The following is an 18,347-nucleotide window of genomic DNA, read 5'->3' on the forward strand; positions in this document are numbered from 1 at the left end:
AATTGTGTTGTAATGGGTTGTTGTGACTGTCAGTAAAACAGCTTACTGACTTTAGGTACTTTTCGATTAATCTCAGATTTACAATCTGGCTTTTCAAAACATTGCAGAGAATTACAATAGCTCTCTGACTCTACATTAATATAATACAGAGTGAATTTATTAGTATGGCTATGCATCGTTTCCATAAATACTTCAGTTGCCCATTTACTAACAGAAATACAGTTTGGGCTTTTATTTACACTCCTAATGAGTTTAAACATATTTTAATTGGATTTGAATCAGTGTAAGGATTTTTTTCTGAGGCAGTTAGTATCCCAGATATATTGAGGTGAAAGGTGTTCTATGTTCAGGTGAATAGCTTTGATTGATTGAATGTAATTTATCTTTCATCCTGCCAAATGTTCATAGCATATGTCTGTGTTTCCTTAAGAGATAAAAGTTAATGATCTGGGCACCAAATGCCTGCTTCTGTCATGTCCACGTGAAACAAATGATAATGTAGAGTGGGAAACCTGAAAGTCTCATTTTGTGCTGTCATACCAACATTAACTAAAATTAGGTTGCCTCAGCGCAGTAGCTTGCTCCTGGAGAGCTGCACTGAGCACCTTCCCTGATGCAGGGCATCACAGGGTGAGTCTAATGGTCTTCATTCACCCAGAAGTGCCTCATCAGTTCTGCCATCTTGTGGATCCCTATTGTAGGCAAGAATCTGGATGGAAATAATAGGGAGAGAAGGATTTCCCTGTAGAGCAATGTGTAATGGAGAGGAGCAGAATACCTTGTGCCACAGTGCCTCTTTCTCAGCTTTGTGCAATAATATGTCTTAAAAACCCATGTCACATTCTACAGCCTGCTGCAYGTCTTTAGTGCATCCCCTGTGGACACCGTTTAGAAGTCTAATAGACCTCACCATAAATATATATACTCTGAGGTAGTAGTTCAATGTTTCCCCCCTCTTTAGATATATTCATTATCAGTAACTCCCTAGCCCACCATTTCATGACAGATTTATCAACTACTTTTAGCTCTGTCTTCTCCTCCTACCCCCTTACTTTTCTAAATGAGCAGAAATGAACATAAGCAAATTAGAAAATAATAATGAAACAATATGTTCTATGTGTTTCATTTGACAAGATGGATTCTCTGAAGGGCAGCTGGATGGATGAGTGATGAGGAGACAAAATTCAGAAAAGTAAGAAGGGATTTGGGGTTTAATAATAAATGTTCCATCGAAAGACAAAATCATGACTGTATGTCATAAAGAAACAAAACCTGATAAATTTAAAAATCTAGGGAAATATTAGTGCTGGGTTGGGTCAGCAATTCCTGAACAAGCCTGACTACCTTTCTGTATTATCCGATGTTTGCTTATGTTGACAAGACTGACAAAGAAATTATGCCATGCTGCTAGTACTAAAAAATGTCACTTTCCCAGGACACCASAAGTAGTCAGATACAACTCTTCTCTTTTCCAGGTGCAGGTCACAGTAGCTCTCAGTCATTTTCAGATTCTTAGATTCAAAAGTCTTGAATCAGGCATGAAACAACTTTGAAATTTCACATGGTAAAATAGTCRACACATTGTTTCTTAATTCCTGAGTCTTTAGGACAACTGAAGTTATATTTTCATTTTTTTGTTGTTGTTTTGGGAGTTTTAAGGGTCATAAATTAATCTTCAATGTTGGTTTATCTGATTTTTAGTAACACTTGAGCCTCTGTTTTCATTCTGTAACTCCAGGAGCTTGGGCTTTCAGAACAAAACAAACAAACAAAAAAGACAACACCATATATCATAGAACTTGCAATGAAATCTCAAAAGTTGGCATCACTAGYTGTGCAGTCCAAATACACCAATTCTTTCCTTTTGCTTTTGGGTAATACATCGTGTGTGACATTTTCGGTGCAATTTAGATCCTTCTAGTCTTCTTCTGATCTTTTCTGACCTTTTTTTCCCAGCCTTCTCAATATCTGTCCACCATCTAAACTCTTCCCACTGCTCTAATTCACTTTACTCTTTCTGATTGTCTCATTTTCTGCTCAAAGATCCCCCCCTGCATTTTATTGCACTCAGCTGTGTATTGATCTGTTTCTGTGGTCCTGGTCGCTATTCAGTGGCCTGCTGATCTACTTCCATCATTTTGATGGTCGTCATGTTCTTATGTCCTTACCCGACAGTGTACTGTGAATGGCTGCTTTGCACCCATTTCTCCTGTTTTGTTTTGCTTTGACACTGACAGAGCCACCAACTTTCATCATCCTGTTTTCCTCTTGCATCCTCCCTCATCTCAACCTTCCTTCTTTCCTAAGCTGTCCTCCTTTAAACAACATCTCATTGTTATCACTATTTTTCAGAAGCAAGATATGTGTGCCACTAAGTTACATCCATGAGAATTTAAGGATACGTGTTTTTTCTGTGAGCAATGAAGTCCACCCTCTGATATCCCACTCTCTTTACTGATTTTTCAGCCAGTCTCTGTCCCAAATATTACCTTTGATACTTCCTCCCTCTCTCATTCTCTACCATCCCACTTTAATCCCACTGGGATGAAAGTGGACACTGCATCTGAATGGTGGAGCAGGTCTCTATCAGACCCTTCTAGAGTACTTTCAAGGAGAACTAGCTGKCATTATCACTCTTTAAGAATTATCTGTTGAGTTGGAGAAAAAGGCAAAAAGAAAAAAAAAGATTAAAAAATAGAAGATAAAGTTACTGATGAACCAAATTAACGTTTTTGGCTTGAGATTTTCCCTGGAAAATCAAAATTCATTAGATTTGAGTATTAAACTTTTCTGGATCAATTTTTAATTCTGAGAGCACCAATGGTAGTATTTTACACTTCATATGTGAATATAATTGTGTATTTGAGGTAATTTAAGATTAGGAATATACAGTGAAAATGATATTATCACAGTAAGAGATTTCTAGGCAGGGAAGTTAGTGTGCTAARTAACCAAGATATGATTTTACAGAACCATAGGTATTTCTCACTGCCATCCCTCTTCCCCTTCCTTTTCTCCTCTTCGTAAAAAACTTGTAGTGCACGGTGACAATGTTTAACACTAAACTGGTGACATTTACTTTCATTGAGTGTACAGGCTGCTGCTGGACTTGTATGTTAAGGAGTGCCCAGAGACATTCCCATGCACCAGAACCCCATCATCTACACTGCAGAACCTACATGAAGGATTGAAAGGAGCAGAACAGCTTAGGCTCAGCAAGTTCATGCCCTAACAACTGGGCTTTTTTACAGGTACACACACTTAATAAATTAGCATGACTTTCAGTTTCAAATGCTTTTCAGTTGAAAAAGAGAAATTGTTGCAGTATAGGTAATGTATGGCACTRAATAATAAAAAAAAGGGTCATGAAAGAAGCAACATAATCTAATGGGTAAACACAAAACTGACTCTGGGGAGATGCAAATGCCTTCCCAAAGGAGATGTCTTAAAAACTCCCGGCAAGTCCTCTCGTTGAAGCAGTCAATTGCGGGCAAAGACTAGATGGTATCATACTACTCATATGATGGAGAAAAGAAACAGAATTTCCTAGCCAATTACCCTAATCTGTCTTTTCTCTGATTTGTCAGTTTTGCATAACCACAGTATTAACCAGCAGTTCACACTGGCTAATCCCTAATACTACAAAGAAGAAAAGAACTCATTTGTATATTACAGTCTAATCAGAATATCTACTAATTTCCTTCCATATACTACCGGCCTCTTTTGAAAGGAAATCGCTGGCATTATCCCCGTTTCATAAATGAAGAGACTTACAGTACAGCAAAATGATTTCTCAGGAACTGAGAATTACTGATAAAGTAGAGCCTGATATCAGTGTAACTGTTAAAGTAGGGAATAAAAGTCAGGTCTCCTAAATTCTCAGCCCCGTTCACTCTCTGCAAGCTTCAGCGAGCACTTCCATCTGGGATTATAAGCGAAAAGCAAAACTTTTTCTCTTGCATTGCTAAGTCATTTATTTTCTAATTTTCATAATATCACCACAAGCTGATTACAAAATTACTTTACATGTGTCTTCAAGGACACAACAAAGACTTTTCAGTGATGGGGGTAAAAAGCAGAGTTGAATTCAAGAATGGTGCTGAAACTATGCTTCCTTTTTTATAAACAGCTCTTATAGTCTCACTTTGATGCTTTCAGAAAATGGGACATAAATCTCCATGTATTGAAGGAAAAGTATTGTTTGCAAAAAGCCCTGCAAACTGTCACCTCACCCTCATAGCTCTTCATCACACATAAATTCTTACAGGATCATCTATTGCTGTTTCATTTCAAGCACTTTAACTATGCCCGAGTCCTAGTCAATAGCTCCCCTCCTCTTTAAGAAAGTGATGTCATTGTGCCTGTGAGAGAAGAGGGCTTTTTTATTTTTTAATATATTAAGAAGGTCAGTTGTAGGTCATCCATGTTCTTTTCACTTTTAGAGGCAAGATTTTCAAAGAACTCAGACCGTGTTCTTATATGAATGATTTTCCTTGAGATATTTTGATCTTCACTGATATGGTTCAGCAACTACTTTAAGAATCAGATAACAAAATCCCAGCATCAGCATGGAGGAAATTCTCTTGCTCTTCCTGTGCCAAGGAAAATAAAGCAGAGGCAAAAGACAGAAATTCCTGTGTCATGTGTGTCTAGACCACAATGAAGTTTCAGAAGGGAGAGAATTAAGACTCAAAGGGCTTTTCAAATTTGTTGTTGTTCTAATTAGGTTTTTTAATACCCCTTCGTTAAGTGGATTGTCTATCTATATGTAGAGGTAAGGTTGTTTTTAGATCTTCTGCTATGAAATGCCACTACACTTCTGCTTGAGTGTTTGTTTTCTTTCCCTTAAGTAGTCTTTTCCAGTACTTACAATTCTTGTGCTCCTTAAACGGTGCACATTAGACGTTATCATAGTAATCTCAGATTAAAATTAAGCAAGTGTTTTCTCCTTGATTTCTCCATGACATTAGTCAGCCATTTCTTTCTTYTTTTTYTTTTTCTTTTTTTTTTCCTGAATAAGGTTAATGTGTAAGTGAGGTCTCTGCTCCAGTTTTGTAATAAGAAACCACTATGCAAAATCACACTGCCTTGAAGAGCATACGGATGATATCAAGCTCCTTGCTTCAAGATACTGGTACAATCCAAAAGGTTTGGTATCTGAGGGCTGTGATCATTGTGTGAGCACAATGATCTTCTGAGTTTAAAAGCTCTCAGCTTTCAAAAGGTGATTGGATATTGTTTGAGAATATAGAGATCCAAATCACTGGATTTTCTCCAATGAACCAGACAATAGGTTCTTGCTACCTGAACCCAACTTTCTGTGTCCAGCCCATAAGTCGACTGAACAAACTCTTGGGGTAGCTGACCAGCTGCAATTTTGAAGACTCCTTTTGGTTTTGTCATAACTCCTAGTTRTTGAGCCAAATGGCAGAGCATGATTCTCCATGATTAGTGGTGTTAAAGTACAGAGCATCTGTGAAAAGATTCYCCCTGTGATGGAGTAAACCAAAGATTGAAGTGGCATCTTGCAGCTGCCTACATTGGGAATGATCAAAGAGTCATCAATAACCCAGAGTGAAAAATGTGTCTGCGTTGATTTTAGGTATGGAGAATGTTAAGAATTATTATCCATAATAGCTGACTGGCAGTACATTTGGGAAGGATGAGTTCAAGCTAGGAGAGAGTCACAAAATATTCTTGTAATTTGCAACTTAATCAAAACAAGATCATCTTCACTGAAAGACAGAAAGCTGTTTCTGGGATTAGTTACTTAACTCCTAGTATGTTTGAACTTAGTGCTTATGCCTATGCTCAGCTGATCTTTTACAATAACATTAATTTGAATATTTAACAAGAACATTTGAAGTTTATTTATAGAACCATCCAAAATTATTCGTTGTAGATGCGTATGGAGAGTTGATGGCTTTTTTCCATATTGTGATTGCAACTATGTTCCGTTATAAACTATTATTAGTCCTAGTACTACCACAGCTGTAGCTCCCAGGACTGACTGCATTTAGAAATCACTCCGTCTCTTTCAATGGCTAAGAGGAGCTTTTATGGCAAGTATCAAAACTATTAACTTGACCAGGCTTCAGGACTGATCATTGCATTACTGCTATACTTTCAAAAATGGACTGGCCTTATAGGGCCACTCCCACTGATTACCAGCCCTTCAAATATTCCAAGCAGTTACATTTTCTTGAAAGCCTGTTGTATAATCTATATTTGAAGAGAACAAGTTATAAATAATTGAAGTTATCAATGTTTACTGATACTTTACTATATAAACTAGCATGGTGCATTAGGTTGAACTATTGTATTTCTATATGCATAAGATACATGTAAAGCTATATGCTAGGTAAACCCAGTTATTCGCTGCTTACTTGGAGAGAATATAAGGATCCCTCTGTGTTACACTGGTGCAAAGCAAGAGGAACTAACCGATAATGCTGTAGCTCTGTTTTTTGAGAGTTATGACCAAAGTCCTAGGCTCCTTTTTGCAGGGCTGGCTATTCTCTGTGCTAACAGTGGTACCTGTTTTTAATGGAGTTTCATAGTRAAAGAATTTCTAAAGGACTAAAGCACTGGAGATTACTTTAAGCATGTGGATCAGAGTGATGGTGGATCAGAGTGATATAGCGTCAGGTAGTACAGCACAAGATATGAAGCGATCAGTAACACTGTTAATAATTGAGACATAGCTGTACATGTGAAAATTGATAGGATTCTGTTATTACCTATTACCATCCTTGGTGTGTACTATGAAGTTTCTTTGGCAGGGTAGGGACTATATTTTCTTCTTCTTATGCAAGGAAAGAGAGAAAGAAGAAAAACTTTTCCACTAATTGGAAAAGTGGCATAAAGCAGGAAACAGTGGAGTCCTGCAATCTGCAGGACACTAGGAGAGCTGAGGGAATCATCTGGAGAGAGGACTGCACCACTAACAATTTCAGAGAAATTTCAGTTAGCACTAGACCTTCCTCGGAAGTTTTCAGTATGTCGCTGCTTATAGAAAAGCTGGAAAAGGTAAGAGTATATACCAGCTAGAAAGAGAGTCATAACTGTCAACCCACTGGCCCACTTACTTACAGGTGGGAGAATACTTAATGAATTACAGTAATGACTGAGACAGAGTTCAGGCAAAAAGAAATACAATAATAGTCACAGGAACAATCTACTGGACTCAGTGGCTAGTAGTTATACTGACAGTACAAAACTTTTGAATGGTTCAGTAGAGCACGATCATTGCCCCAGCTGCACTGGCCAGAGGTGTGTTGTCCTAAGAGCCACACTGAGCGGAAAACAATTAGAAATTACTCCAGAACAACCATTTTGACCATCAGCAACTGTTTTAGCAAATATATCTAGAGCTTTCYAGGAGGGCTACTTTCTGTGTTCTCAGCTCATTCTAAAAAGCTCTTCTGTGTTTGTGCAGAATGGCTCTATTACAATGATAAAYGTGCCATAGATCTCAAATACAACATTGAGTAAACCTGCCAGGTGATATTTTCACTCCAACTGTCTCTCACTGATACTTCTTTTACTTACAAAATTCTTATGTTTGTCAGCTTTTCAAAAAGGAGCCACATCCTCACCTGTGGCCAGACTGAAGGGGTGTGTAAGTGTGTGTGAATGCATAAACGCAAAGATGATCGGAGGCTCATCTTTGCAGCCCCCTGATGTTGCTGCTTCTCTGTGCAGGYGCTTTACCTTCCACTACACAGAAAGGCCTCTGGAGTGCTGTAATTTATGCTGTGATGGCTATTTGAGGCTAAGAAAGCTAGCCACTCCCAWGCAGAGTATGCTGTTTAACTCCAGCCAGGCCTTACATTCCCCTTTGCGCTCACACCAGTTTTCTTTGTGTTGTAAGTGCCTTGAGGGCTGCTTTGCTGTTGATGCTAAAGATCTGCAGCTGTAAGTCAGAATGGGCTCCTTTTTTATTTCAACTTTTTTCTCTCACTCAAACCAATTACTATGTGGAGGTAAACAGAAAAATGTACAAAATACATCTTTGGTTATATTCTTAGTCTCCCATGAAGCACTGAATCTAAGGTTTCCACTGCCCTGACTAGTGTGCTGCAGTTTTCACCAGTGTGAAGTTGGGGTAGATCACGTTCATTACCATCTGCTAATTTTGAATGCTACTGATGCTCTAACCTTGCATGGGTGCAAATGACTGCTTATGTTTTGTGACAGCAAAGAATAATATTCATAAATGACCAAACCTGGAGCACATCTTGGGCCTATCTATTAGTTTGCTGTAATTAGACTTTGTTTTGAGTAGATTAAAAAAAAAAAAGTCTTGTTTCCAGTTCTGCATCTTCCTAYCTCTCCTCTCACTTCCATAGCTCATGGTGTTAATGCTGATATTTCTTTTTGACTCAGAGGAAGGTAGTTGCAAGGAAAAATCTCTGGCAAAGTAGATATATGCATTTCTAGGTGCCATTTTCCATAGTGGGGAGTAGGAGGTGAGGGAGCAGGGGAAGAAAAGGAGGAGGCTGCCTGCCATGCATTTTCAGGGAATGTGCAGACTGAATGTAGCCTCTTGTCTTGACAAGGTAAGCAACCTGCTGATGTAACAAAGTAAATGGTCAGACACCCATGAAGCAATGTCATGGCTGCCAGGTTCACATTCAGCAAAGGCAAGGATCGTTTGCATGCTCTGAAAAAGCTGCTCGTTGCAGGCAGGTATTTTTATTCTGAGTTATTTGTACAGGTTTTGGTATATTTAAGATTAGGATAGATGAAAATGAGCAGAAAAAAACAGACTATTTTGATTTTTCCTTTTCTTCTTTTCCTTTTCCTTTTCCTTTTCCTTTTCCTTTTCCTTTTCCTTTTTTTCTCTTTCTCTTTCTCTTTCTCTCTCTTTCTCTTTCTCTTTTTCCCCTTTGCTGTATATTAGAGATGGCCATAATAACTTGTACATTGCTAAATGCTGGAATACAGGACCCACAGGGGCTGGGCAGTTTGAATGCGTGTTTGAACTTCATAGCTCTGACTCATCTTTGCCAGCACCCAGCACAGTAAACACAGCATTGTTCTTATGTTTACCCTCCTCTCTATTCTCTTAGTGTTAAGAGTAACCTGATTTATTCTCTCTTTTTCTTTTTCTTTTTTGTTTTGTTTTTTGTTTTTTTAAGGATGATTCCTGCTACAAACAAAGCCTTTGTGGTAAATAACCTTGTTTCTGGGACAGGCTATGACCTCTGTGTCCTGGCAATGTGGGATGACACAGCTACGACCCTTACTGCCACCAACATTGTGGGATGTGCACAGTTCTTCACCAAAGAAGACTACCCTCAGTGCCAGTCCATGCACAGCCAGTTCCTGGGTGGGACCATGATTTTAATCATTGGAGGCATCATTGTGGCAACCTTGTTGGTGTTCATCATTATACTTATGGTCCGCTATAAGGTCTGCAACAATTCCCAGGGGAAGATGTCCAATGTCAGCAATGTCTACTCACAAACAAATGGAGCACAACCTGTTCAGAACGGAGTCCTGCCCCAAGTCAACCCCAAAGTGATGGTGAGAAATGAACTTATGGAGTTTAACTGCGAGTCTGTGCGGAGCAGTATCTCCTCTTCTTCCAGCTCTGTGAATAGCCGTGACTGTGATGACTATAGCCTCCAAAGTGAACAGGGCACATTGTCCAGTAAGTGGAGGCCTCCTTCCAGATCAAAACACAATATTGATCGGCTAATGGGAGCATTTGCTTCCCTGGAACTGAAATGTCAGAAAAAGGAGGACGTGACAGACTCCAGAACTTCCACAGTGGCCCGCCACTCGGACAAAGAGCCACTGTTGGGCCAAGCAGAGTCCAAATTTCGCAGCCTGCTCACGTTGCCTCTGGAGGGCAAAACTAAACGCAGCCATTCGTTTGACATGGGAGACTTTGCCACATCTCAGTGTTGCACCTACCCAAAAAAGATAACAAACATTTGGACAAAGAGAAGCCTCTCGGTGAATGGCATGCTTTTGCAGTACGATGACAATGAGCTAATAGGGGCAAAAGGGACTTTKGGGAGCTCAGAATGGGTAATGGAAAGCACAGTGTAAATACCAGTGTCTCCCTCTCTCTTCTCACTTMATGTGTGAAAAAGCATGGTTTGCTGCAGGGCCATGCAAGGAAGAGGGGGTGGGAATGTCCTCAGTCAGAATGGCGAAAAAGATAGGTAAATAAATAAATAATGAGGATAAAGAGGAAGAAGGTCATGAAATGTGAATAGGCACGTATGGTACCTTTCCTGTCTGGCCCCACCTAAACCATGCGTGAATGTTTCAAGGATTTTACTAGTTGTATTTAGCATTGCTTTACAAAAGTTTCTCAGCCTCTTGGTGAACCGTCAAATAAGATTAAACAAGGAGGATAAAATGGGTTTAACAGCACAAATCTAATTTTGAAGGGTTTGGGTTTTTTTCCATCCTCTTCTTTTAACCTCAGAAATACACTTCTGTGGCTATAAGACTGGTGCTACGATGTCTCTGGCTGTTATTGCAAGTGTCATTCTTAAAAATGCAGACAGGGCATCCAGAGGGGACAGATCAGAGCAAATGTTCAGCTTACTATCATGGTGTTAACAGGGACATCTGGGAAAACACTAATACCTGTTGCTGAGTGCACTTTTGGTTGGATTTGATGATTTTTTTTTTGTTTTGTTTGCTTTGTTACTGGTTTAGGGTTGTTTTTCCCCCCACAGCAGAAAATATGTTTCCATGAGCTTTTTTTCTGTTTCTGTTTTCAGTGTCTCATCAATCCCCTTAATGAAAACGGAGATATGTACAAAGGTCAAAGTTCTGATGTACTGTATAACCCACCTCCAACACCATTTCTTTGTATCCTAGGAAAAATGAAATCAAGGGGCTAATAAATTTAAAAAAATCCTCTTTTTCCATCTTCTTCATGTTCTCTGCTTGTCAATGCACAAAGCAGATTGCAGCAGCTATTGATATCTGTGGGAGTTTAGCTATCAAAGATAGGAAAAATAGTAATCAAGATTTCATATCTAAAAAACAAGAAAGAAAACAAAAGTGGCTCCCATGTATTCTCCACATTATGAATACCAATTGCTTCTGGCAAAGGTCATGCTGTTGCTTTCTGTTCAACTGACAAAGAAACAAAGAAAACACACACTTTCACTCTATTGTAACACAAGCTCTTTTGTACAGTCGCCCCAACAGGGCTTGTCTGTATCAGTAGAATCACAGGAAATGCAAGCTTTGTGCATACTCAGGGAATTGAGTATGTTCCCAATTAGTCATGGAAACAGAGTTAAACTTGGATGTCTCAGAGACAGGGTCTCCTTTGTGTCCCATGCATTACAGCGTGCTGTTCCCCAGTCTCCTGTATACTCTTAAGTCTCTGTCCCTCACCATCATTAAGGTACTTGCTAATTAAGAACAGGAGCTCTTTAGGGCTTGCAGGCTGATTCTCTGATTCCTTTTGGGGGAGTGTTGCTGCAGTTTTGGGAATGCACAAGGCCCATACAACTGATTTCATTATCCTCAGTGACTTTACTGTGATTTCCAGCATTTTGGTGGCTACTGCAACTGTCCTTACTTTGTTTATTTATTTGTTGGCTTCCAACAATCAGCTGCTGGGAACCATTCTGAAATTGCACATTGTTCCTACGATTTTGTAAAAGATGTGGAGAAAAGGTGCAAGGCACAGAGAAAATAACACGTGAAAAAAACTCTATGTATATTTTTTTTTAAAGGCGCAGAGATATATTGTGACATGGCTGTGTACTTGATCTTGTATTTGTCACGTTTCCTACTCGGAGTTTTAGAAAATTACATCTCTGTGATCAGAATATTTTTTCTTTCTTTCTTTTTTTTTTTTTTTTGCTAAAAAATGTACAGTAAAAACATTCTTGGGGAAAAGAAGCAACTGTTTTTCCTTTATTTGCTTGCTGTTCTGTGGTCTGCCTTGAAACCTAAACAAGTAACAGTAATTGTTTAAAAAATGACTGTGGAAAGTTATATGCTTGCTTTCTCTTTCCTCCTYTTTGAAGACAAACTATCATCGTTTTCAGTATTTTGTGCATACAGTAGGAATCAAATAATACAACTCTCTTTGGAATGCATGGGAAAAAAACTTGCAAAAAATCATCTCATCTTTCTTGTTTTATATAGCTATATTTATACTGATCTATATCACTAATGTGTTTTAACAGTGATGTAAACCCATATCTGAAATCTGCTGAAATAAGAAAAAGCCTTTTTTTTTTTTTTTTTTTTTTTTTTTTTTACTAACTTAGTAGGTTTTTGGCTCACAGACAAAGTTTATATACTCAAAAGAATTCCAGGAAAACTTTTTTTGCAACATCTTTGAAAGTCTCTGGTTTTCTCATGCTTTTCAGGAGGAATGACACATGTAGTGCCAGAATCTACATCATCCAGCTGTCTGGATGGCAGCTTCTTATTAACTGTTAATGACACTAATGACATTTATGTTATGCTGAAGATTCTTGAAGAACCTCATATAATGATTTTCTTTTATTTGTTATGCTATGGTGTGGTTGGACTAATTTTTAATATGTTTCTGCTTTCCTTTGAACATGACATCTGGGTTGTTTTTAATTTAGCTATTGAGTTCATCATCAATATTAGTAGCATATGCAGCTATGAATTTTCAAAAGCAAAATCCAGTACCATCTTCTTTGTAAGAAAGGAAAATATCTCTCAATTTCTCATACAAGATTACACACAAGTCAACAGATACCATTTTAAAATAATTGGCGTTTGCCAAAGGATCCAAGTAATAAACTCCACAGTTCAACAGCTGCATCTATAACTGTTAATCATGATTTCGATTCATCTAGCTTTAATGAATGAGGCTCAATCCACATCAGTAAATTTTCAAATAGTGAGCAAAATGAAACCAACACCCAGCAATTATCTTCCCTGCTCACAGCATTTGCGAGGATGAGGACTGAGGGACTCCTGGGGGAGGCAGGGAGCAGCAGAGAGCAGCAAGGTGCATCAAGAAGAGACCACAGTCTCTCCACACAGCCCTGAATTAATGCCCCAGCTCAGCATAGGGCTCCGTAGGCTGGCGGAGACCGTCGGCTTTCTTCCAGCAATTTGGGCCCTGCCCCTTTCCTTCTCTTCATAAGTGTAGATGCTCAGTAGCGCTCAAGTGGTAGGGTTGGGAAGGATCCTACCTTACAGACTCTTGAGCTTTAAGAAAAATGAGGACCACAGCAGATGCCCCAGTGGGRTATGGCCCTTAGAAATGACTGAAGCCAGCCAGGGGTCCTGAGGTGGTAGTACTTAGAGTAACGCTAGCCCCTGACCATCCTTTGAATTCCTATCTTCCCCYACCCTGCCAGCCAAGTAGGCCTCTGCACTGCTGCTGACAGCATTGCCTGTTGTATCAACACCCTAATTGCTAAAACATGAGTACAATCCCACAGTCCTTTTCCAAATGCCCTATCCTGACTAAGCTCTACCCTGTCTATATTTTGCAGTAGTTTTTGTGTGTGCACCTSATTCAGCATCTCTATATTGAATTATTTTTGTATAGCACTGCTGAATTCTTCTTTGTTTCACTTCCGAGGGCAACTGCATGTCAGCGGCTGATAAAATGATCTATAACCACTTACTGAGTGTAATAAATATTTTCACACATTGATGAGGAGCTGAGCTAACTCCAATTGGCTAATCCCCCAATCCCACAACTCTATGCTGAGAAATTTATGCAGGCCTCAAATAACAGTGCTGTCACATAAATTTACCCAGTAGTGTGGCATGCGGCTGTACCAACTGTGTGTTAGATGCAAGTGTCATGTAGTACAGATAATAAAGAGAACAACATAGACTGACAAGAGCCTTCTGAAAAAGAGATCCTGGACAATTAAAGATGCTGAAAAAATCAAAATGAAGCCTGTCRATATAATTAAAGACAATTATACATGGATGTGTAACCTCTGTAAGTTAATTTTTTTGACATAAGCAGCATAAACTTTGTTTCTAAAAATATACTATGCCATTTACTTGAAAGAATAGGATATGACTCCACTATGAAATGCTGCACATAGTTACTTCTACTAAAAGAAACAATCCAAATTCCCCAGAATATCATCCTGGAGACTACAAAACAAGATAATGAAATGAAAATGTCTGAAATTTGTGATAATGTGGTGTTCACACCACATGATGACTGCTGGAAATCCACTGGTTGCATATGAATACGAAAGTATCTGTGTGTGTGTATACATGTGAGTAGCAAAACTGACCATACTATTCACTCACAATTTGTATCTGCCTTACTGATTCCATGAATTAGAATGTGCTTCGGGTTTCAAATGTCTTTTCTGAGTTTGCCAGCCCTAGAAAACATCAGCTGAGCTGCTTTCCTCTCATCCCTTAGAAGACTGTAGCATTTTATATCTCTCCAAACTGCACCTAATACCTGATTACCATTCAGATTAATCCTTTCATAAAGCAATGCATTACAACAAAGCAATGAAAGGAAACACTGCACTGCATAATGCAAGACTGGAAGGTTGTAGCATTCCACCAGCCAAGCTTATTTACATCTCAGTCTATGGAACTGAGTCACCCTGGAAAGAGAAGAAATTAATGTTTCAAAAGACTCTGCTTATTTCATTCTCACATTTCACCCAGCAGAAGGGTTGCAAAAACAGCTGACCAAAAAGAGCCCCGGAGGTGTCTGAACAAGTGCAATAAATGCAATAATGATTTGAGCACTTTCAGATGGGAGGGGCCAATGAATAATTCCATCTGATATCAAAGAACACATCTTTGAATAACTTAAGTGTCACATCTGTTTCCAATGCTTTGTACCTATTAACCCATGGGTAATACATGGCATAGCATATGGTGTATGCAGTTCCCCAATCTACTGCTTGCAGTCTATTTTCCTGGAACCTATTCTTGATGACTCTCCCCTCTGTGTTCAGTGTTTATAATTCATTACTTGGGCAATTCTGGAAATGTACTAATATTCTGCATGTGAAATTGACAAGTGATATTATTAACATTTTACATGTTTTGCTTTAAAATTGCCCTAAACATGGTGAGGGGCTTCCTGAACATTTATTATATTTAGTTTGGTTTTAGGTCCTAGGCCTGATGAAAACTAAATCAAAGAGTACCTCGAAGCTCTTGCTTTCAATATAGGGATTTTATTTTTTGTGATAGGTTTGTCTAGTCCTAATTAATTGCTCCTTAATCCCCAATGGCATAGCATTCCCTTGCATCAGCTGTCAAAAGGCCCTACTCTATGAAATAATGCCAGATGCTTATTCAMAGTAATTCACTGCCGACAGATGGCAAAATGGCATGGATAAAAATATGTATAGATATAGATATATAAGTGTGTGTGTGTGTGCATCTGTGTTCATGTACACATGTTTATATGAACACATGCACGCATATATGTTATGTTCTTTAACCTTATGGTTAGTTATGTAGAGCTTTTCCAGTTTGGCAATAAAACATTCAAAATTTGTTATGAAATAGTAATAGGAGACAGAGAAAGAACATAAACTTCTCTTTCTAGGTAGTTTATCATACTCTTTGCTTTAGACTATTCCTTTCCCTAAGCCCAAATCCAGTTTTTGCCCTCTCCATGGTGCCTGGAGGCTGACTAAGGAGCTCTCTAGAGCACAGAAGAGAGAGCCCTAGTGCCCTTAGCCAGGAGCTGCCATTTCCAAGGAATATCCGTAGGTCGTAGCTGGAGCCAGTCCAGTTGCACTGTTCTGCAGTTGCGCAGGTAGTGTGTGTGCAGTCAGGTCATATGCAGGAACTGTAATAAGACAGTATGCACAGTGTCCAGAGATTTTTACTGGTAAATCTAACGAGATCTTCACAGAGCGTGTGCAGTCTGCATATTTTTCATGGGGTTTTGATTTCACAGGATCACTGAATGGTTGAGGTTGGTAGGGACCTCTGGAGATCACCTAGTCCAACCCCTCTGCTCAAGTAGGGTCACCTAGAGCACATTAGACAGGATTGCATCCAGGCGGGTTTTGAATATCTCCAGAGAAGGAGACTCCACAACCTCTCAGAGCAACCTGTTCCAGTGCTCTGTCATGCTCACATTAAAGAAGTTCTTCCTCATACTCATGTGGAACTTTCTATGTTTCAGTTTGTGCCCGTTGTCTCCTGTCCTGTCACATGGCACCACTGAAAAGAGTCTGGCCCCATCCTCTTGACACCCTCCCTWAAGGGTATTTAGCCAGGTCTCAGTAATATTCCCTAAAATGAGCACAAAGCACATCTGGAATACTGTCCCTCCTCTTGCAAGTTATCCAGGCTGAGCTCTAAAGCATGGAGTCAACTCAAGATTTCATTTTTTTTTTCCATATAATTTTCCCAAAAAAAATTCTGCTCCTTTTCTTCTGCAAATAGCTGAATCCTTTTGGCTCAAATTTTCCAAGTAAAAATTCAGCCACTGGAAATCAGAGCTCCAAGGGAATATGCTGGGCACCTTTAATAGAGCCATTCTACCATGTTTCCTATACAATTGTTTGATAAATTGAATGGATGTCTTTCATGATGCTTTTCACATAGGTTCCTTTCAGCTACACAAGTTTATTTTAAAAGTATTAATACTCCCCTCCTTTTATCTGCAATGAACAATGCAAGAATATTTTAATAATGAGCAGTTAATTATCACCTATACATTTTATGAGTCAAATTACAAGATGAGTGTCTGCACAGAAAGAATAGATTTTATTGTTTCAGGGAAGTCGACCCTCTTTGCCAGCATATTGCAGTGAAATGTAGCATCTGGGAAAGTACAGACAGGGCTGCATGCTGTGAAAATCTGCTTTTTACCCTGTTGTAATGAGGCTGAAACAGAAATACAGAGAGGGGATACATTAATCTTCYTTCATTCGAACAGGACTCAGAGATGTGAAACTAAATAATTTGACCCATAAATCTAATGTACCATAGGCAGAAAAATGGTACTCGCTGGACCGATGTGACCCAAGTACTATTGCAGCAGAGGTCATGGTGGGTCACTGCTGGAATCTGTGTTTAYGCACAAAGATTGGACCTGATCAGACAGGAGCCTCAGCACTGGCAGGTTACAGGAGTGGACAGTGGCTTGGCAATGTAGGAATATGCTAGGTCTGGGTAGTCCGAATCAATTGCTCTAGCCCAAAACCCTGTGATAGATTCAACATCAGTTGTTCCTGGAGAAGTATCTTCAAGAAAAATTTAGAGAGCTGTACCCCAAGACTCATGGGCTATGAGTCCTTATCTTGTTCTCTATAAGGAAGCAGATAGTTTCTTCTGAAATTCATACCCTGGCAAGTACGGCATAACTTAGAATTAAAACTGGGACAGAAATGAGTTCTGAGTGACTCTTCCTGTGTTATCTGCCTCTGACCTTGTCAAGCCTGACTTTGCAAAAAAGAAAGAAAACTTGTCGTTTGAGTTGCCTGAGGAGCTTGGACATGTAGCCCATAGATGAGTATGTACAAACATGATGAAAATATTCCTCCTAAATGTCTCACACTGTCACTAAACACAGAGCAAAGTGTGCCACAACAACAACAATAAAGAAGCAATTTCACAAAATATGAAAATCTGTCCCATAAAACAAACAACAAACAGAGCTGCTGTACTAGCTGTACAGTTGGGTTGCTATACAAACCCATCTGAAATGGCTACACAGATTCAAATGATTGAAATGTAACTGCCCATGATACACTGAGTGTTGGATAATGGTTAGCATTGGTTAGAAACCATGAATACAGATGAAAGAAATAAAAGTTTTGTTGCAACTTCTAGGTTGCAGTATGTGAAGGCTGCTGGGTGCCTGAATCACCGAGACACCTCCAGCCTTGGCCAGGCAGAGTCAGAGGGTCAGACCCACACGGTTTGGGCTTCTACTAGAAAAAAAAAATATATGTATGAGCTTGAAAGAGATTGAGGAACTTGTCCCTCCTTGATGAGGATACATCACAAATGGCTTTGGGAGCTAGATCCATAAGCTGGCCCCACTTCTGCCATCTAGACCAGCCTGTAACAGCTCCAGCTTCTTCATAAAGGAAGGATCACACAACTCTAACCCAGGTTTCTGGAACCCACCTCTTCCATCGCTTGTGCATTTCTTCTCTCTTCATTTTTTCTTCACTGATTTATCATTTGATTTTAGGCAAGAGGCTATTTTTGCCTGCAGTACACCTCTGTACAGCTGGTGCTGTGAGGTAACAGCAAACCACCAGAGAATATACAGGCAGACTTTGGCTGACGTATTTTCTGGCCATATTCCTCTTCCAGCTAGTTACCCTTATGCAACTTTGTTGTTGGCTACAGTGACTGATGATTACAATTACAAATGTTTGAATTATTCAGCATAA

At 39.3% G+C, this 18,347-nt stretch overlaps 1 protein-coding gene across 1 annotated transcript in view; it reads left to right on the forward strand.

The window, feature by feature from the left end:
- LRFN2 (leucine rich repeat and fibronectin type III domain containing 2) overlaps positions 1-10,062 on the forward strand; it is a 38,801-nt gene extending 28,739 nt beyond the window's left edge. The window contains exon 2 of the mRNA XM_085309915.1: positions 9,144-10,062. Within this exon, the coding sequence (XP_085166041.1) occupies positions 9,144-10,062 (919 nt within the window). The remainder of the gene's footprint in view (positions 1-9,143) is intronic.
- Positions 10,063-18,347: the final 8,285 nt, after the last annotated feature.

Source organism: Rhea americana, unplaced genomic scaffold, assembly GCF_003343005.1.
Source record: "Rhea americana isolate MKP2758 unplaced genomic scaffold, rheAme1 scaffold_307, whole genome shotgun sequence".
NCBI lineage: Eukaryota > Metazoa > Chordata > Aves > Rheiformes > Rheidae > Rhea > Rhea americana.